Here is a 21,083-nt window from a genome sequence, read left to right on the forward strand (position 1 = left end):
ATGAAACAAAAAACTTTTGAATCGGCAAATAAATGTGGGAAACTGCTAGCTTGGCAGTTGAAAAGGAGACAAAGATTAAATACAGTAACAAACTTAGAGGTTGAAGGAAGGAACATTCAGAACCCGGGAGAGATTAGAAAGTGCTTCCAGAGGTATTTTAAAAAGTTATATACTCAAGGGCCACAAGATGAAATAGAGATTACACAATTTTTGGAGAGAAATGGATTAGCAAAGCTGTCAGAAGAAAATAGAACAATTTTAAATGGCAAAATAACACGACAAGAGATTGAACAGGCCATCCTGAGTCTGAAACAGGGCAAATCACCAGGGCCAGATGGACTGACCTCTAACTACTATAAGACATTGAAGGATTATTTGATACAACCTTTGTTGGAGGTCAGTAATGAAATAATGGAGGGGAAGAAGGCGCCTGAATCGTGGAAAGAAGCATTTATCACATTGATTCCAAAGTCAGAAACTGAAAAGACACAACTCAAGAATTACCGTCCCATCTCCCTTTTAAATGTGGATTACAAAATATTTGCAGATGTTTTGGCACGAAGATTTAAGAAAGTTTTAAGTGAGATAATCCATAAAGACCAGGCAGGCTTTCTCCCGGGCAGACATATGTTTACTAACACAAGGAACATCATAGACATATTGGAACTTTTACAAACAAACATAAACACTAAAGCAGTTTTAATTTTTATAGACGCGGAGAAAGCCTTTGACAACATATCTTGGAAATTTATGAAGGGGAATTTAAAAGAAATGGGAGTGGGACGGGGGTTTGAGAACGGGATTGAGGCAATATATTCAGAACAAAAGGCTAAACTGATAGTTAACAATGTGGTTACAGAAGAGTTTAAAATTGAAAAAGGTACACGACAAGGCTGCCCGATTTCCCCATTACTGTTTATTTCGGTTCTGGAAGTGCTCCTGAATATGATTAGGGGGGACCGGTTGGTGGAAGGGATTCAGGTCGGAGCGAAACAATATAAACTTAAAGCTTTTGCAGATGACCTAGTTCTGACATTACAGGAGCCGGAGTCTAGTTTGAAAAGAGTACTACAACTGATTCAAAACTTTGGTCGAGTGGCAGGATTTAAGTTAAATAAGCAAAAAACTAAAGTTTTGGGGAAAAACGTGACAGATATTGAGTTGGAACAGCTTCAGAAAGAGACAGAACTAAATGTGGTTAAAAAAGTTAAATACCTAGGGGTAAACATAACAGCAAAAAATCTGAGTTTATTTAAAGATAATTATGAAAAATGTTGGTCAGAGATTAAGAGAGACTTGGATAGTTGGTCAAGACTAAAACTTTCTTTGTTAGGCCGAATAGCTGCCATCAAGATGAATGTATTGCCAAAAATGTTATTTTTGTTTCAGACACTGCAGATTGTAGACAAGACAGAGTGCTTCCGGAAGTGGCAGAAAGATATTTCTAAATTTGTCTGGCAGGGCAAAAAGCCCAGAATCAAATTTAAAATATTAACAGATGCGAAAGAAAGAGGGGGCTTTGCCCTGCCAGATTTAAAGTTGTATTATGAAGCTGCAGCTTTCTGCTGGTTAAAAGATTGGTTACTTCTTGAAGATACGGATGTCTTGGATTTGGAAGGTTTTAATAATGCGTTTGGATGGCATGCATATTTATGGTATGATAAAGCTAAGATAAATAAGGCCTTCAAGAACCATATTGTCAGAAAATCAGTTTTTAATGTCTGGACAAAATATAAAGACTTACTGGAGAATAAAACTCCGAGGTGGCTGTCACCCCTGGAGGCTAAGGCTCGGAAAAGAGCCAATATGGAGGCCAACTGGCCAAAATATTGGGAGATAATAGAAAAGGATGGTGACAACTGGAAATTGCAGAGTTTAGAAAAGATGAGAGACAAAGTGCGAGACTGGTTACACTATGCTCAGATTAAAGAAGTGTTTAAAAATGACAAAAAGCTAGGATTCCAAGTGGAAAAGTCAAAGTTAGAAACTGAACTGTTAGAACCTAAGACTAAGGTACTTTCAAGAATGTATAACTTGCTGCTGAAATGGAACACACATGACGAAATGGTAAAATCAACAATGATAAAATGGGCGCAGGATATTGGGTATAATATTATGTTTGAAGATTGGGAAAGGTTGTGGACCTCTGGGCTGAACTTCACTGCATGTAATGCGTTGAAGGAAAATGTGATGAAAATGATGTATAGATGGTACATGACCCCTGTTAAACTGGCTAAAATATACCATTCGTCTGATAGCAAATGTTGGAAATGTAAGGAAAATGAAGGAACATTTTTTCACCTCTGGTGGACCTGCCCTAGAGTGAAGGCCTTTTGGGAGAAGATATATAATGAATTAAAAAAGGTGTTTAAATACACCTTTACTAAGAAATCAGAGGCCTTTCTCCTGGGTATTGTCGGCCAGAGTGTGTTAAAAAAGGACAGAACATTCTTTTTGTACGCAACAACAGCAGCAAGAATATTAATTGCCAAGAATTGGAAAACTCAGGAGCTACCCACTGTGGAAGAATGGCAGATGCAACTGATGGACTATATGCAATTAGCCGAGATGACCGGCAGAATTCGAGACCAGGGAGAAGAAAGGATGGAAGAAGACTGGAGGAAATTTAAGATTTATTTACAAAAATATTGTAATTTGGCTGAGTGCTGAATTGGATGCCAGTGCAGACAATTGTCTACCATTAAATTAGATTTAAGGCTGAATTATATGTCAAACCAAATTAAGATTATTAATTAAGATGAGTTAAATGATAATTTGTTTGAAATTAATTTAATAATGATGTAAGTGTATGCGGGAGGTGTGGGGGAGTCCCATGTAACAATTGAGAGATGTTAAATGGACAATGATAAGTGGTGCTTATCTAATATATGCTTTATTTGAAAACTTCAATAAATATATTATAAAAAAAAAAAAAAACTGGAAAAGATAAGCAAATTCATACAGGAGAGAGGAGGAAGGGGGGAAACACACGCCAGTGGCACCCTCTTAGTCTACTCTGCAGCACTTAATTATTTACAACAACTCCCCACCCCCGTGCCAAAAATCAGTTGCTATGACCAAATCCCCGGTGTCACTCACTGGGACAAGACAGTTTGAGCATATTACACCAATCCTGGCCCAACTGCACTGGCTGACGATTATTTTTTGGGCCCAATCTGGTTTTGACCTATAAAGTCTTAAACAGCTCAAGACTGCAATACCTGAAGGACCACCTCTCCCCCATATAAACCATCCTGGAATCTGCATTCATCATTTGAGGCCCATCTTCATGTGGTTCCTCCACATTAGGTCTGGAGGGTGGCAACACGAGAACTTTCTGGGCAGCATGGCTCACCACATACTCCAGTATTTATTAAACACAAGGCAGTATTAAACACTGTATAGATTCAAATAAGTACACATGTACTCTTAGAAAAATATGCTTGCACATGGCAAAAAGCAATCTGATCATTCACAATATGTTCGTTGAATGGACTAGGTTTTCAGCCAATAGCCATCAGAACCCATGCAAAATATTTCATAATGTAGTGAGTTACCTAATTTGTTCTATAAAGTCATTTTAGTAGCCTTTCAAAATCTGGGCTATTTCTAAGTGTTTCAAGAGTTCCTTCCCACAGACCCCACAAAAAGATTTTGCACCAGCTTGTCAACAATATGAGAGGCAAATGATGAACTAATCATGCTATTTACACTGTATTCCCATCATAACACTCTTCCAAATACCTTTAGGTCATCAGCCTCAGGTTTTTCAGTCTCTGAATCGTCATCTTCCTATAAGACAAAGAATTTACAGGATTAAGCTTTAAAGAGTGGGCTCAGCAAGTTCTTGCATGTGTTGCAAGGGACTTGCATTAAATAGCCCAGCTTCACCTCTGCATTCAGCTGAGCTGTTCTTGCAATGCTTTTCCCTCCCTCTGATAAAACATCAATTCAGATAAAATATGACATTAACAAGACATCTCTACATCTAATCAAACAGGTGTCGGTATAGATTCCAAATGCCCATATAACATTTGATTTGTCGAAAAACAGACAACAAAAAGGCCAGCACAGATAGGAAAAGAAATTTGTGTCAAGCAGAAATTATTCACTGCCACTCTTTTATACAAAGACTGTTCCTAAATAGCAAACAAACATGAGATCTAAACATGCTAGCAATTATTAACACCTCTCTGATTTTGTGACCTCCAAAACACAGTGTATGCTCACTGAGTCTGAACTGGCAGTGACTGACCAAGAACAAGATATTAGGGCTGTAGTGGATAGTTTAGTAAAAACATCAATCCAGTGTGTGACAGCTGAGAAGATGATGAATACTATGTTAAGAATCATTAGTAAAGGGACTGAACACGGAACTGCCAATATCAAAATGCCATTCATTATATGGTGCAACCACGCTGAGAAACCAGTGTACTGTTCTGGTTGTGTTATCTCAAAAAAGATATTAGAAAGGTTCAGAAGGGGGGGCATCACCAAGGGGACGGAGGAAAGGTTACAACATATGGGACTTTTTAGTCTAGAGAAAAGGTGAATAAGAAGTTGATAAAATGATGCATAGTATGGAGAAAGTAGATGCAGAGAAGTTTTTTGCCCTCTCATGACACTCATGGATGAAGCTCAATTTTAGAAGAGTCAGGACAATACTTTTTCAGACAGTGCATACCTAAACAATGGAACTCGCTCCCACATCCCCAGTGATGGCTACCAGTTTGGATGCCTTTAGAAAATTAGACAAATTCATGGAGGATAAGGCTATGTTCTACCTCCAGTGTCAGATGCAGTAGGCCTCTGAATACCAGTTCAGAGGAATCTCAGGATAGGAGAGTGCTGTTGCACTCAGGTTCTGATAGTGGGCTTCCTATAGGCATCTAGTTGCCCACTGTGTTGGACAAGATGGTCCTTTGGCCCATTCCAGCAGGCTCTTTTTATGCTCTTAAACCAACAAAATCCACACCTCTGAAGAGGACAACCCAAATTGTTGGTGAAGATGAAATCAATGTGAGAATGGGGAAGACAGTATTTAAGAAGATCAGCATACAAGTAATGCCTTGAAGTTACATTACCAATCTGTTGGTTCTGATAATTGCTAAAGAACAATTCAATGAAGTCCCAAAGTTTCCATTCTCTTTCAGCAGCAGAGACCAAAATTATTACCACACCCATTTTGTGCATCTTTTTACAACTGATGTAGACCTAGAAGGTTCTCTGAGACTTGTATACTGAACAATTGCCATTTCACAGACACCAAAAGAAAAATCAACCAAGACTATAAAAAGGTAGTTCACCCTCATCCTATTCCCAATAAAAAGGATTACCTAAGTTTTAACAAGAACAAAAGCTTAGCTACTGTATTATGTAGAACATTAAATAATAATTCCACTCAATACAAACATGCTTTGTTCTCAGGTAAAATAATACCAATTATAGGCACTGTTATTCAAGCTAAAGTGAATACCATACAGAAAAATAGGGAAATAGACCATAGTCTGAAAAACTGTCCTCAATATATTTACTTTTTAATGTGTTTGGTTCTAAGGATGTTGTTAATTTTTATTTCTGAACAATATACATATGCAAAGTTGTCACCAGACAAAAGGAACACGTATGCAGACAGGAAGCCACATATACTGCAGTAGTACTTTGCTTCTTGCAAACTGGTAAAAACAAACAGAAATGCACATGACTTCTGTTGGAAAAGGCTGTGAAAGGTGAAACGAGTACTATAAAATGAAAAAAAGTTTGGAGAAATGTTCATCACAGTAACCTCTAACAAAATGCCATCTGAGTGTCTGCTCTAGCAATTTTACAGATAATGATAAGCACAATGCTAAAAAATTGGGAGACCAATCTTAACCCAGCAAGAAACCATTACTGCAAAACAACTGGAGCAAATTGTCCTCTCCCTCCGACAGGCTACAGGATGAAATTTATACAGTTACAACCCGACACACACAAACCAGGTATAGGACAAGACATTTCAAATGTCTGTCATGCTAATATTGCCAACATCATCAAGCAACTATTTTAATTTAAACTGTATTGTAGATTCCCCCCCCCACTTCATCTTCTTGTGTACTAGACATTTCTCACACAGTGCAGGAAATGGAATTTACTACCATAATAAAATATATGGTGTAAAGGAAACCCTCTCCAGCATATCTTAGACTACAGGTCTACCACAGACCCTTCTAAGACATCTTTCATCACACATTTTAACAGCTTATTTGGATTCCTGCCTTGCAGGGGGTTGGACAACATTATCCGAGTTGTCCCTTCCAACTCTACAGTTCTATGAAAAGTCATACTTCCAGATGTGTTAAGATTTACTTCTCTGACATTTTAAGCTATGACTCCATAAGCACATACATAGCAATAAGAGAAAGAAATAAGAGGTGAGGAGCCAGGCAAAGTGGAAGGCACAAAAGAAGTTTGTATAGACTCAGCATTAATATAATTATATACCTACCGATTGTCTACTATTTTCATCTTCATCGTCATCATAACCATCCTCCTCTCCCTCCATTTTACTGAAGTCATCCTCTCCGTAGCCTTCTGACACCAGGCCTCCTTTTTCTTCTACCTCATCCAAAACAAGGGAAAAAATAAAAAATCAAGTTAGTGATCATTTGGTATTCCAGTGGAAACATATGCAAGAGACTGATATTGATTTAACAATAGCATGTGTTTTTATAGAAAAATAGGGGGGTTGGCTTTTGCTGCCCAACTCCCCAAGGGAATGAGTCCCCTAAGTCCATGATCAGTCAGAGATGGAGGCAAGGATCCAGTGAAAGCAAAGAATATATTTCATTATCTGCTGCAACAGAGTCCCCCCCCCCATGGAGGTGAGACCTAGAACAAAGGTGTGCAAGCCCCTATGCAGAATTTTGAAACTGCACACCCCTTAGCCCAAGATCACCCCAAAAACATCATACATGCATCATAGAAGGAGGCAGTCTCCAACAGACTGAATTTGCTGGGAGATGTAAGCCCCTACATTACAGGTAGTTTTATTAACTGGATTTGGCAATTGGAAAACTTCCTCCAACTGCAGAGAAATATTTGAGGCACTTTTGGAAGGGTCAAAATGGCTTCAGGGTTGTTGTCCTGTACTATTTTAGATATGTGGTTTATATATGTGGTTACCTTGTGCATTTATGAACATTTATTCTATATTTGAAACGTTAGAATTCTTATAACAATTAGCACACACACACACACACAAAAACAACTGCAAGGTGTCCTTAAAATTGTGTGATGGCCCTGATAATTACAAATTTGGGCACACAATTCACAGCTTTCATAAAATCAAACACTGCAGCTGCATATTACAGTTGTTGTTGTTAAGAAGCTAACAGCACACTTTACATATAAAAGTTCCAGTGTGGCTGCACATCAGAAGCTAGTTTTGAATCACAGGCATTTGAAAAACACCTCTGAGAAAGAAAACTGGCTGGAAGGCAGACACTGGGGGCGGGCGGGACGAAGGTCCTCGGTAGGCTTGGGGGTGGGGAAGTAAATCAGTGGCACAACATATGCTTTATAAGTAGAATGTCTAATGCCAGGCAGCTCCATTTAAAAGGATATCAAGCACTAATGCCGGGGAAGAGCCAATGGCCCAGGCTTTTGGGATCCGCTGCCAACCACAATACAGCAGCGAATAACAATAATTTAGGTCAGGGCCGGATTTACCGAAAAGCGGCGGGGCGGGGAATATCCTCCCACCACAGACCCCTCCAGCTTTCCGTGGAGGCCCCGGCGTAAAAAAAGACATCCCCGAACACCCTTCCTTCCTTAATTCCCTCCCCGCCCCGCCATAGTCCCACCAAGGCCTCACCCGTTGTCCCTGCTCCTCGCTCACTGGCCGCTCCACCGGCCTCACTATCGGATTCGGGCTCGGAATCCTCAGCATAAACGGCCAAAGAAGAGAGGACGCTTTTCTTCGCCGCCGCCATTTTCTTCTATCTGAGCGTCGCGAGCGAATTGTCTTCCGGCGCGCGCGAGTGACGCACGACGCGGGCTGCTGGGGAAAATGCTGTTGCCGCGGCAACCGATCTTATAGCCTCCCGAACGGAAGCCGTCGCGGACGTCATCTCGCCGCGCGCCGAATCCGTGCCGCTGCCGGAAACTGCATGAGCGCGCGGGTGGCGGGTGGGCGGTAAGCGGCGACTCGGAAGGGCGCAGGAGTGTCGTTGGACGATGTTGTAAAACTAAAACACTCGCCCTGACAGAGGCGTAGCTGGGAGCCAGGGGCCTGCCTTCTCTGAGACGGAGGGTACTGGAGTGCGCGCGAAGTCGAAAGCCGGGCTGAGGCTTCCCACGTAGTCCCCGCTCTTTCGCTCTCCCGCTTTATCTGTGGTAGTTCTGGGCAGCTGGACATTATTTGGGTAGAAGGAAACGGAAACTGGTCAGGGAAGGCCTTGCAACTCAAGTAAAATTCAGGAGCAAGAGGGTTGTTAAGAATCGTAGTGTTCTGGCTACACAGTAAGGGTGGGAGCTGATTGACCTTTGTGCTTAGGAATTGTTTCAGCTTCTTTCCCCTGAAAGAGCTGGCATATGAGTTGGGTTAAAAGGATGTATAAATGGGTTTGAGGTCAGCCTGCAGAGGAAGTAACATAACTTAAAAAGCAGCCGTAGGATTAGTAGGAGCAAAGAAAACCAGCCCAAAAGTGACTCGCAGCAGCTAATCAGAAGCAGTGTGTTCTGCTATGAGAGGTATTTTTGCTTTCAGGTAGCGTCCTCTTCTGCTGCGCCTACATCTTTGGCTTTTCAGATGGTGCAGGCATTTCGAGAACTCTTTCTGTTTTATTGGATTAGAGAACATAGCTGAATGTAGATGTTTGTGCCAAAAGGAAAGTGTGGACATAAGTAAGTTTGGGTATATCTAAATGGCTGTTCCACTCTGCCTGCCCTGAGAAGCCGCTTGTGGCTAAATGATGGATTGTAGCAGATGATCATAATTGCACAACGATCCTCTCCTTATCTCTATTTTGAATTATCTCCAGTATCTCCTTATAAGATGAGTAACTGCTCTTCCTCAAGACTAGACGATAGAGTTCAACAAACTCTGAAAAAAGTGTTTGGATTTGACACTTTCAAGACTTCATTGCAGGAAAGTGCAACCAGAACTGTTGTGAAAGGTAAATTGCAAACACCTGTTTTTGCAATATATAGTAGGGTTGAATAATTTTGCCTTTTTCTTTTTTACATACTATTCAAAACACCACAGTTCCTTCATTTCTGCTAAATGTAAAAACATGATGACAAATGATACTTACAGAAATTAGATTTCTGCTTTTGAGTTTGCATTAATTACACTATATGGTACAAAGGCTATACAATTTGTATAAATCTATTTCCCCTATAGCTGAAGGTGTTCTGGTCAAATTTTAGGCAGGGGTGGCTGACCTGTGGCCCTCCAGGTGTTACTGATAGAAACTGCAAATCCAACAGCCCTTGTGGGGCCACAAGTTAGCCAGCCCTACTTTATTAAATTTATATCCTCTTCTTCCCAAAGGAGCATAGGACTTACAATCCATTATAAATTCCTCAGTGAAATGTCTCTTACAGGGAACAAGTGAATGCTTGGCCAAGGCTGCTGCCCAAGGGAATAAGCTCTATTGAACAGTGAGGCATACTTCCAAGCAAACATGGGTTGCACTCTCAGTCTCTTAAATTCACTGTCCTAATCTACTTCTTTGGTTATGGAAATTCCTGTATTTTTTGGGTTATTAGGTTTGCAGCATGGTGCTAAATGTGCTTGCTGGGAAGTAAGCCTCATTCTGTTCACTGACATTTACTGTCAATTAATTGTGTTTATGTTTTGCAGTATGTTTTCTGAAAGTGCGTTGCCTTAAGCTGAGCAAAGCTTTAAGCCTGGAACAGTTGCACCCAAACTTAAAGCATGATTCACTGTGTGATATTGGCATTGGTGCTTGAGAAGTAGAAGCAGCCAGAGATACCATACAGGTGTTGTGCTTTCCAGCTGGGAGCTGAAAGGCAGTCAAGAGACATTCCACATTTAGATTTTGGCCATTTCATTATATTTATTTGTATGGCTGTGCATTGAGGCATAGTCTACTACAAAGCTGGGTTTTATGTTGTCATTTGATGGCTGGCATATGCCCCTGCTTGGCCATTAAGAGATGTGGAAACCTAGAAAATCTGAGAAAGGGGACATTTCCCATCCCTATCTTTCTTGGCCTTCACAGTCTATTGGCTATGAACAGAAGTGGGGTACCCATTGCATTTTTCTAGTGCAGGGCTTTCTGGAGGGTAGGATCTGAACCAATGGCTTCAAGTTGGAAGAAAGAAGATTCTGACTCAACATCAGAAATAGCATTCTGGCAGCAAGAGCTGTTTGACAGTGGAATGGACTCTCAGAAGGTGGTGGACTCTCCTGGTTTTTAAGCAGAGGTTGAATGGCCATCTGTTACGGATGCTTTAGTTGAGATTCCAGCATTTCAGGGTGTTGGACTAGGTGAGCCCCTTCCAACTCTGAGCCCCTTCCAACTCTACAGTCTATGATTCTGTGTAACAAGTGTTCTATTTTTCTGTTAACTATCAATTTATTTTCTTGCCAGCACAGTGTTTATATAGATATTTTGTAAATGCTATCAGCTTCCCCCAAAACACTTCGTGTCCACGCCCCCAGCCCAGAAATGCAGATAAACATATTTGTGTTTTAAAAAGCCTTGATTGCTGCACTGTTGCCTTTGCAGGGGAGAAGGATGTCTTTGTATGCATGCCCACTGGCGCAGGGAAATCCCTGTGCTACCAGCTTCCAGCAGTCCTGGCAACAGGAATCACTATTGTAATTTCACCTTTAATTTCACTGATTCAGGTAATACCTCTTATTGTAAGAAAGAAAGGAATCTTGAAGAACCTGTTGTGTCTTGCTTATGGTCAAAAAAGTAAAATCTGAGATGATTGAAATAGAATAGGTACCATATTAGCTAAATCCACCTCATCTGTGGTGTCTAGTTGACCAAACATAGATCATAGTTATGTTATTGTATAATTCAGTGGTGTGCTATAACCTGATAGAAATAATCCTTTTTATAATAATTCCTAATATTCTTAATGTATTGGATGTTTGAGTGAAGAAGGTTATTCTGTGTTTTTTTTAAATGTATCTGTTATGCAGTTAAAAATGCAATATATTGACACAATTCCCTGTTCTCTAAAGTAAACTAATATGGTTTCTTGAACTTCACTACCTAAGAGAAACAAATTGATTGCCAGACATTGTGAAATTATCATTGCTAATGAAATAGACTAGAGAGTGACAGTCTTGTCATTTGATTATGTTAGGCTGCCTAATTACAACCAATTTCTGTAAAAGAACAATATTTTAAGTCTTTAAAATAAATATAACATGGAGATGTGTTTTGCAAACTACAGGGCTGGTGGTAAAGCCTGATTGATTAGGAATATATCTGTATGACAGCTATTTTGGTAGAAGGATGCTTTCCTCTTTTTTTTTTTTTATTAAATATTTATTGGTATTTTCAAAAAACACACAACAAACAAAAACAAAAAAAAATAAACAAAATATTCGAAACTAAACAAAAAAAATAGAAAAAACACATACAGTTTCTGATACTTATTTTCCTCAACCTTGTTTCTCAGACCTCCTCACACCTCCCCTTCTTGTATTCCAATTTAAATTGTCAATTCAGCAAGTCCTTAACTTATTTCTTCACCTTAACTTAAACATTTATTCTAACATACTGTTATTTTACTTTACTTCTTTTTTCCATTTCCTCCATTTATTTTTAACAGCCTTATTCTCACTTAGTTTAAAAAAAAAAAGAAAAAAAACCCAATTTCACCTTATTAAAATTACACATCAATACTTATACCTCATTAATTTATTCTTGAACCTTTTTCCTAAGGTCGACCAAAATTTCCCTTCCACGGTTTACCCAATTTCCTTACCACTAACAAAATATAAAACAAACAAAGCAATGCAAATTATCCTTATGTACCCTTTGGATTCCCAACCTCCACCCACCCTTCTCCCGGTTCCAGTCCCCAACCAATATCCATCAGTCTTTATATTATTTATTTAGCCTGGAGATCTCAGGTCCGAGGCCCTTATGTCTCTCTCAGTTCCTTTCTGCCGGTCTCTTTGATAGACCTTGATGTTAAGCCCCAGGTCTCGGAGGGGCTCCGGCCCAACAGAATCGGTGTTGCTTCTAGCCAGTCCTCCATACTTAAAAGCAAAAGCAAAGCCTATGGGGTATTCCAACTCTTGTTTCAAATTTCTTTCAAATCCAAATGTCCCCACAGCTCCAGCTTCCACCTTCAACAAATTTATAATCCTCAGGTCTTCAGATCTCCTCAAAAGAGGATCTCTCCATTTTCCAAATTCCCAATCAAACCAGGCTTTCCGCATCCAGTTTTTATTGTCCTTTTTTATCATCATGTCAGGCCTCATATTGTAGCTCTCCTTTGACTCCTGCAAACCTCCATCTCCTCCTTCGTTTTCTTCAAAAAGAACATATTGCTCCATCGTGTCTACGCTTTCGGTTTCATTTATTTGTTCAGTTGAATAGGCTTCCTGTTTCAAATCCTTATCAGACTCCAAGCTGTTGTTTACTGTCCAGTGTAATAGCGCTACCTCTGTAGACAAAGCATCGTACTCATCTTGTAAGTTTCCCAAGAGAACCAGTGCTCTGTCCAATTCTGCTTGGAATTTAGACACTCCAGCCATTTTTGTAATGTAGTATCCTTGTTACCCCTCTAGGGGGATTTAATTCCTTGATCTTCCTTTCAGCTCAAAAACCAAAAGTCCAGTTATTTTGTATCAACCTTATTTTCAACAAGTTATCCCGAATAAACCAGCAAAAACAGCAGAAACAATGTTCTCTTTTTCCAGCTGACAACTAGCTGACTAGCAGCTCACTTGACAGCTGTCAAAATCTTCCATGCAACAGGCTTTCTCATCGGACGTTCCCGGGTCTAGGGGGGGGTGTAGTTTCAGCTCCCAAAATTCTTTTTATCCTCCAGAATATCCTCTTATAATGTCCAAACCGTGAGGTCAGGATCTTTAGTTAAAAAAAAGCAAGAAACAGATTCTCTCGACCTTAGCTGCCCAGTCCTTTGCTTTAAGTTGTTTACAAAGGGGGGGGGTGGACTTCCTTTTTAGCCCCTTCCCGCTCGTTCCAAATCCAAGATAAGAAATTTTTTAAAGTTCCAATCTCCGTATTACTCACGGGTTGATGTTTTAGGATCCAATCACTCTTAGAAGAAGTTGGCGCTCTCTGTCAATGGCTTGCGGCTTCACTCCGTAGACGAGGGAGTACTCTCAGCACCACGCCTTACCCTGCCTCCGTTCCGAAGCCTTTAAAAAGGCTCCGTCGCGGATTGGGGGGGCGCAAATGGTGCCCGCCGAGTCTCTGTGTTCACAGGCATCCGCGCCTGTGATTTTAAGGGTCCCCGCTTCGCCGCAGCGGCCAGACCCAGACGCTACGGAGCCGATTCCCTCCGGAGCTCGGAGGGAATCCGCCATTAAACAGTGGCACCAACCCGGAAGTCCGAAGGATGCTTTCCTCTAAGCACCTTGCTCTTTTTTCTTTCACAGGACCAAGTGGACCATTTGCTCTTGCTCAGAGTGAAAGCCAGCTCTCTTAACTCCAAGATTTCTGCTCAGGAGAAAAAGGCCATCTTAGCTGACTTGATGTGTGACAAGCCTCAGATAAAGCTCCTCTACATCACACCAGAGATGGCAGCTTCCTCTTCCTTTCAGCCTACCCTGAAGGTTCTAGTGTCTCGAAACCTCCTTTCCTACCTAATAGTTGACGAGGCTCACTGTGTTTCTCAGTGGGGGCATGACTTCCGACCAGACTACCTGAGACTTGGCTCTTTGCGCGGTCAAATACCCAACACTCCATGCATAGCCCTGACGGCCACAGCCACTAAACAGGTCCAAGATGATATTGTTGCATCGCTTAAGCTAAAGAGGCCTGTTGCCACTTTCAAAACACCTTGCTTCAGGTCCAACCTGTTCTATGATGTGCAATATAAAGATACCTTAACGGATCCGTATGAAAACCTGAAACAGTTCTGTCTGAAGTGTCTTGGGCAGAAGAATGACTCTGGGGTGAGTTAAATCTGTAGGAAACATTTTGTTTTTAAAGTTTTCTCCCCTGCCTATCTTACTCTAGGCAGCTTTCGTTTTAAGTGGATTGGAATATATTTCCTAAAACTTAATTTTATCGGGGCAGGGGATGAATGAAAGGGGATTCTCGAACAGCAGAGCAGACAGTAAACAGTTAACTCCACTTGGGAAAAAGGCAAGGCCAATCAGGAAAAAACAACAACCTTTGTCTTGTCTAGAAAGGAGGCACCTTCCAGCTTTGGGCTCTGCCTTCTAGAGAAAAGCAGGGCAATGTGGTTGCTCCTGGGCTACTGCTTGGCAGTTGCTTATAGTCCTTAGGCGTATACAGGGACAGGGAGAGATTACAATGCTTTTAGAGCATTGGGCGTTGTGATGGTGCCCAGCGCTGTATGATCCTCCAGTTTGCACAGCCTCCAGCTGACAGGGGACAGCTGCCCAGGGCAGCAAACGATCTCCCTGAGCCCCTTGCATCCCCCATCAAGAGAAGGAGATAGCTGCCCAGAGTAGCAAGCAGATTCAAGAGTAGTGAGTAGACGTCTCCAAGCCTCCTGTATGTGGTGCTCTGCTCACCGGCAAAGGGAGTGGCAACGGGGGTGGGGTGGGGCACCACACTGGGCATGTGCAGCACTCAGCATGCTCTCTCACTCTGCAGTCACTGAGGTGCTTCAGAGAAGAAAGCCACCACCTCTCCTGGCAGCCCAGCTCCAAACTCTGCCAATGGACTGGCAGGCCAAATTCTTTAATAATGTCCCTCAGCAAGGGCTCATGGACACCTTGCACAGGGGAGTTGAAGCAATTCTGTCCAGTGCTGCCATAGCCTCCATTTCCAGTCAGCAAGCATTGTAAGGGCACCCACTGGATAAGTGCCCATCTTTTACCCTGTTAATCTCTTCAGAACCTCTCACTAATTTGGCAGCCTGGTATCCCAAGGACCAGAGGCTTTGCTTGTAAAGCAGTGCTGTCATGCTGTCATTCACTGCGAAGGTAGGATTGAGAGATCTGTCAGAGTCATTCATAGAATTTAAGGACCAGAAGCCCTTCTGTGAATTTAGTGTTTATTGTAGTTCATACATTTTTAAAGCATTTCCCAATAGCTTCTTTTAAGGGAGAGGAGGGAGAGTTAAATTTGAGATTCTCAAGAGAGTTGGATTCATTGGATTGCATGTTCCCTTCTACGAAATTCATGCATAAAATATGTACAATGCTGACCATAAGGCATGCATATGAAAGGCTATTACCACTGGCTGGAATCCATCACAGCACTAAATTTCTTGTTCTGTCAGCACAAGGATTTCTGTTTGTGTAGAATGTTTGTGTGGAAGAGAGGGAAAGTCCTGTTGCACAAGTGGAAATCCTTTTGCTGACAGGGATGTGGCAGGTGAATACCACCCATTTTGTTCTTCTTGATACCTTGGATCTATACCAGCACTTAATAACATGAATAGGTTTCCTTATGACACTTTGATTTATGTTGCCTACTCTTCCTCCCCCTGTGTAGCGCTACTCAGGCTGCGGAATTGTCTACTGCAGGAAGAGAGAAGTATGTGAACAAGTGGCTATTGAACTTAGCTACAGAGGAGTCAACTCCAAGGCATATCATGCAGGTAGAAAAAGCTTTGTTACTTTGATTCGTAAGCATTTTTTAAGTATGCAAAAGAGTTCTTTATTCTAGCCTCAGGGTCCAGTCAGTATACTGTGGGTTGCAAAGCCCGGTCTTGACTTGTTTTTCTTTAATATGTTCTTTAGAATGCAAATTCAGTACCACACTGATATGATCTTGCTGAATAGAGTCTATTCCAAAGCACAGGAGCCTTATTATCCTGCCAGATCATTGTGTCAGGGGTAAGGTTTCAGATTGCTCAAAATTCAGGGCCAGAGGGAGTGGCAAAGTCCTGCATCTGTTCTGGGCTGCACCTCTCTTCAGCATGGCCAGTGGTTAGATATGATGGGGTTGTAATCCATAGCACCTGGGAGGCTGATATGTGTGAATGATTGCCATACCCCAGCATTCCTTTCTATTCCTAGTTAACTTTAGCCCAGCTCCCTTTCTCCTGGTCCTTTTCTCTATGTGCTTTCTTATTGTAATTCCTCCTTTCCTGGACCTCCCCCAAACTTCTCCTGCTCCGGCTTTCTTTTCTTTGCCCACGCTTCCCTTCCTAGTCCTCCTGTTTCTTCTGCCATTTCTGAACACTTATCTCAGTCCACTATCTTCTTCCCTTTCCCCCTTTTATTTGGCTTGCAACTGGGTGTTTGAATTAATGCCAAAAGTGTTGCTAAATTGAGTACTTCTGGTGTATTGACTTTCCCTGAAGCCCTTTGCACTCAACTTTGCACATGAGTTCCTAGGGAAAATGTCTCATACTTGGCTTCTAAACTTGTTCTGTACTGCTTTTTCAATGATACTTCTTGTCAGTACTAGGTTGGGATCACAGGCAGCTATGCAAGGAACTGGAATGTATACTCTAACACATGCTCCCTGTCATCAGGAGCTGGGTCCTAGAGTGTCACAGGCTGTAGGTGCTGCTCTGTTGACCCAAGCAGGACTTCTAATTCTTCTTCTAGGCCAAACTGGAAGCCTCATTGCTTCCCTGCTAATCACAGTGCTTTACGGACCACATTTTTATTCCCTTTTGTGTCTGAAGGAGGTTTGGGGATCTGAGTACACATAGTCTTGGGAGCTTATGGAGTTAGACTCCATCCTCAGACCATGAGAATTCTGTTTTAGGGCAGACCAAGGTGATAGACTACATGGGACTGGCTGAGATGACTGGCAGAATCCGTGACCAAGGGAAAGAGACGGTGGAAGAAGATTGGAAGAAATTTAAAGTTTACCTTAAGAACTGTTGTAAAATTAATGAGTGTTAAAATGCCTTGGGTAATGCAAAATAGAATTGCAGTGATAAACAATTGGATATGAGAAAAAAGACTTAAAGAAAAGGTTATAAGTAATTGAAATTAGGGGTTGCTGGAAAGATTTAAAACAGGGATGCAGAAAGGGGAGGTATGGGGAAGTCGTTGAAAGAAGGTTTAAGGGGAAAAAAGGTTAAGAAATTATACGTGTCTATATGTTTGTTTGTTGTTGTTCTGTGCTGTATTGTCTTATAATACGTGTTGAAAAACCAATAAAAATTTATTAAAAAAAAAAAAGAGAATTCTGTTTTAGGTCTTGGATTCCCCTCACATATGCTGGCAAAACAGGATAGGAGAAGTAGGCAGGTAGATGGATTCAAAGACAACTAGGGACTGATAGGTTGGTGTGGTTTGCCCCTTGGTGATGACGGTAAGAGCAGAGGTTCTTCCTGCTGGTATCTCACTCTTGTCTTTTGCTTCTTCTCAGGACTGAAAGTAGCAGATAGAACATCGGTTCAGAATGAATGGATGGAGGAGAAGGTTCCAGTTATTGTTGCTACTATCAGTTTTGGAATGGGAGTTGACAAAGCTAATGTCAGGTGTGTGAAGTCATCCCAAATGGGCGATGCATACTGTTTGTTCAGTATACATTTGCTCAACATCTGGAAGAACCTGGTACCACTATATTTCCTTGCCTGTCCCTCTTAACAGAAGGGTGTAATTAACAGCAGTAATTAACAGAGTGGTCTTTTTTTTTTTTTTTTTTGTATGCTTAGGTTGGACTCGGATTTGTATGCAGTTCTAGTTTTGTTCAGATAGGGATTTGAAAGGGCCGAAATATTGGGAAATTTTGGAACAAGAAGGAGATAGACTGAAATTGCAGAGCTTTGAGAAACTAAAAAATAAAGTGCGAGACTGGCTCCATTATTTTCAGATAATGGAGGCTTACAATTTGGACAAGAAAATTGGCTTCCAGGTGGAAAAATCTAAATTAGAAACAGAAGTGCTAGAACCTAAAACTAAGATTATGTCAAAAATGTATAACTTGCTGCTGAAATGGAATACACAGGATGAAACGGTTAAGTCAGCTATGATTAAATGGGCACAAGATGTTGGACATAACATTATGTTTGCTGACTGGGAACAGTTATGGACCACCGGTATGAAATTTACGGCATGTAATGCCTTAAGAGAGAATATTATGAAAATGATATACAGGTGGTACATGACCCCAGTCAAGCTTGCAAAAATATATCATTTGCCCGATAATAAATGTTGGAAATGTAAGGAGGTGGAAGGTACATTCTTTCACCTTTGGTGGACGTGCCCAAAGATTAAGGCTTTCTGGGAAATGATTTATAATGAAATGAAAAAGGTATTTAAGTATACCTTCTTGAAAAAACCAGAGGCTTTTCTCTTGGGCATAGTCGGCCATTTGGTGTCAAAGAAGGACAGAACTTTTTTTATGTATGCTACAACGGCAGCAAGAATACTTATAACAAAGCACTGGAAGACGCAAGATCTACCCACTCTGGAAGAATGGCAGATGAAGTTGATTGACTGTATGGGACTGGCAGAAATGACCGGCAGAATCCGCGACCAGGGAGAAGAGTCGGCAGAAGAAGATTGGAAGAAATTCAAGGACTATTTACAGAAATACTACAAAATTAATGAACTCTGAAAAGATGCTGGATTGAACTTATGTGGTCTCTAGCTGTTATGATAAAGATAACTGGGATTAAAATTGTATAAGTCATTAAATTTTTTAAAAAAAGTTGATTGGAAAATAAGGTGTTAAGTAAAAGGAATGTTAAGAGATTAGGATTTGCTGGATTAACAATTTGAACTAGAAAACAAGAAGGGGAGGTATGAGGAAGTCAAAGAAATATGTTACTGAAAAATTGTTATTGAAATTGAATTTGTTTTTAATATTTTTCTTTTTCTTTTTCTTTTTGTGTTTGCATAAAATTGGAAAACTTAATAAATATTTATAAAAAAAAACAACAGATAGGGATTTGAAAGTAATAGCTTAATTGTCTTACACCATGCAGATTTGTTGCACATTGGAATCTTGCACAATCTATAGCTGGGTATTACCAGGAGTCCGGAAGGGCTGGGAGAGATGGAAAGCCATCCAGCTGTCGCCTCTATTACTCGCGGGATGACAGGGATCAAATCAGCTTCCTGATCAAGAAGGAACTTGCTACGTTGCAGGTGAGAGCCTTGTGTGACATGGTTCAATGCAGTTCACATGCCTTAGCTGATAGTCCTTTGATTACAGTGAACTATATATTATGCTCTTGCATGGATGTAGTGTAATTGTATGTAATTTTAATTTTGTGAGGTCCTTGCACATGCTAATTAAGAGGGCAAGATATACATTTTACTAAATACGTGGCCGTATAGAGACCTTTAGATTTCCCGACTGTCACTTCAGAGGGGCTACATATGGAGTCATTTGTTGCTGCATTAGAGAAGTACTGGAGGCAACACTAGGATGAAAAATATAATATTAAGGTTTGGTTGCACTGAGGTGCACAAAAGGTGCACCTGAAAAGTTGGTGGTTTTACCTATGTGTAGCACTCCTACGGGACGTGGGTGGTGCTGTGGGTAAAACCTCAGTGCCTAGGGCTTGCCGATCGCATGGTCGGCGGTTCGAATCCCCGCGGCGGGGTGAGCTCCCGTCTTTTGGTCCCAGCTCCTGCCCACCTAGCAGTTCAAAAGCACCCTTAAGTGCAAGTAGATAAATAGGTACCGTTTTATAGTGGGAAGGTAAACGGCGTTTCTGTGTGCTGTGCTGGTGCTGGCTCGCCAGAGCAGCTTCGTCACGCTGGCCATGTGACCCGGAAGTGTCTCCGGACAGCGCTGGCCCCTGGCCTCTTAAGTGAGATGGGCACACAACCCTAGAGTCAGACACGACTGGCCCGTACGGGCAGGGGTACCTTTACCTTTACCTTTACCTTTAGCACTCCTACAGAGTTGAATAAATAGTTGGTTATAGTGTCACAATGCAACTAGAGGAAAGAGGCGTAGTTCTGAAAGAAAGCTTGCTTTTGAACACAGTGTTTCTAAAAATAAGTGGTTTTGCTTATTTGTCTTTACCTTTCTTCAGGAAAAGCGAGGCTCCAGATGGAAAGACTCCAGTAAAGCTATGTTGAAAGATTTTGATGCTATGGTGGCCTTTTCTGAAGAACTGGGGTAGGTTTATCCTAATAGTTGATGGATTGGAGAAACATATATTTGTTTCCTAGTGATTGGAATTTTGAGGGCTTTGCTTTTTATGACGTGGAAATGGAACATGATAGACTGATCTCATAATGGGGGTTTGTGTGTATGTGGTAGCACAAATGGCCCATGTTGTATTACCTTTACCAGAGTTCTGCTAAAGGTCTGGTAGGAAATCTATTCTACATATTACTGTATTTTTGGAACCTCTCACTAGCTTTAACTTCTTTGAAAAGAAAGGCAATATGAAACCTAATGGCTTGATGTAGAAATAATTTTAATTGAATATTGATTAGTCATGAAGCTTCCTCCTGTGATGTATGGTGGTCCATTGGTTGTGAAACTTTGCATGGAATGGTCAGCCCTTTAGAGAGTTGGATATTTTGGATGGAATTCGTTGCAGTACTATTATGGTCGTTCCATGAGTGCAAGCTTTCCTGCTTGCCAGATGGAACAATTTCCTCTCTCCCATCCCTGTGCACTCTTCTGGGGTTTCTCCCAACCTCCCAAAGAGATATGGGGAGGGCGGGGAGTCTCACTGCATTGGTTCCTGCTAGCGAAACTGTTTAGTTGACTGCAGCCTGTTGGGTTTCTATTCCTCTCACTGTGCAGATATTGTGTAGGATTGGTTCATCACATGTCTGTGTTATGCATTCCAGCACCAACTGTTGGAATCGTGGGAGCGGATGTTTACTGTACTCTGCTTCCATTTGTTTTTGCTTTCACTTCTGACTTCTGAGGAAGACCAGAGAGAGGAGACATGTTTTCTTTTGTGCTGCCTTATGCTTAATAAAGTAGCTTAGTGCTTACAACCCCAGCCTAGCTCTCACTGCGTTTTATCTCTGCTGGACTCTGGATGTGTGC

General features: G+C 41.3%; 2 protein-coding genes across 5 annotated transcripts in view; one reads left to right on the forward strand and one right to left on the reverse strand.

Annotated features, from left to right (window-relative positions):
- SAP30BP (SAP30 binding protein) overlaps positions 1 to 8,022 on the reverse strand; it is a 38,246-nt gene extending 30,224 nt beyond the window's left edge. Inside the window, exons 1-3 of one of the 2 annotated variants that reach the window (XM_083598304.1) lie at positions 7,856 to 7,976; positions 6,488 to 6,597; positions 3,745 to 3,792 (exon numbers count right to left, since the gene is read on the reverse strand). In XM_083598304.1, coding sequence (XP_083454430.1) covers positions 3,745 to 3,792; positions 6,488 to 6,597; positions 7,856 to 7,973 — 276 coding nt within the window. In that variant the 5' untranslated portion in view covers positions 7,974 to 7,976. Of the gene's footprint in view, positions 1 to 3,744; positions 3,793 to 6,487; positions 6,598 to 7,855 lie in introns of both variants that reach the window. The other variant, XM_083598305.1, reaches the window with a different exon arrangement.
- A 946-nt stretch (positions 8,023 to 8,968) lies between these two features.
- RECQL5 (RecQ like helicase 5) overlaps positions 8,969 to 21,083 on the forward strand; it is a 52,477-nt gene continuing 40,362 nt past the window's right edge. For 2 of the 3 annotated variants that reach the window (XM_083598107.1, XM_083598108.1), the window contains exons 1-7: positions 9,030 to 9,158; positions 10,740 to 10,861; positions 13,607 to 14,125; positions 15,642 to 15,747; positions 17,481 to 17,592; positions 19,045 to 19,207; positions 20,107 to 20,192. In XM_083598107.1, coding sequence (XP_083454233.1) covers positions 9,038 to 9,158; positions 10,740 to 10,861; positions 13,607 to 14,125; positions 15,642 to 15,747; positions 17,481 to 17,592; positions 19,045 to 19,207; positions 20,107 to 20,192 — 1,229 coding nt within the window. In that variant the 5' untranslated portion in view covers positions 9,030 to 9,037. Of the gene's footprint in view, positions 9,159 to 10,739; positions 10,862 to 13,606; positions 14,126 to 15,641; positions 15,748 to 17,480; positions 17,593 to 19,044; positions 19,208 to 20,106; positions 20,193 to 21,083 lie in introns of all 3 variants that reach the window. The other variant, XR_014544334.1, reaches the window with a different exon arrangement.

The sequence above is a fragment of the Podarcis filfolensis genome (genome assembly GCF_964270895.1).
Source record: "Podarcis filfolensis genome assembly, chromosome: 2".
Taxonomy (NCBI): domain Eukaryota; kingdom Metazoa; phylum Chordata; class Lepidosauria; order Squamata; family Lacertidae; genus Podarcis; species Podarcis filfolensis.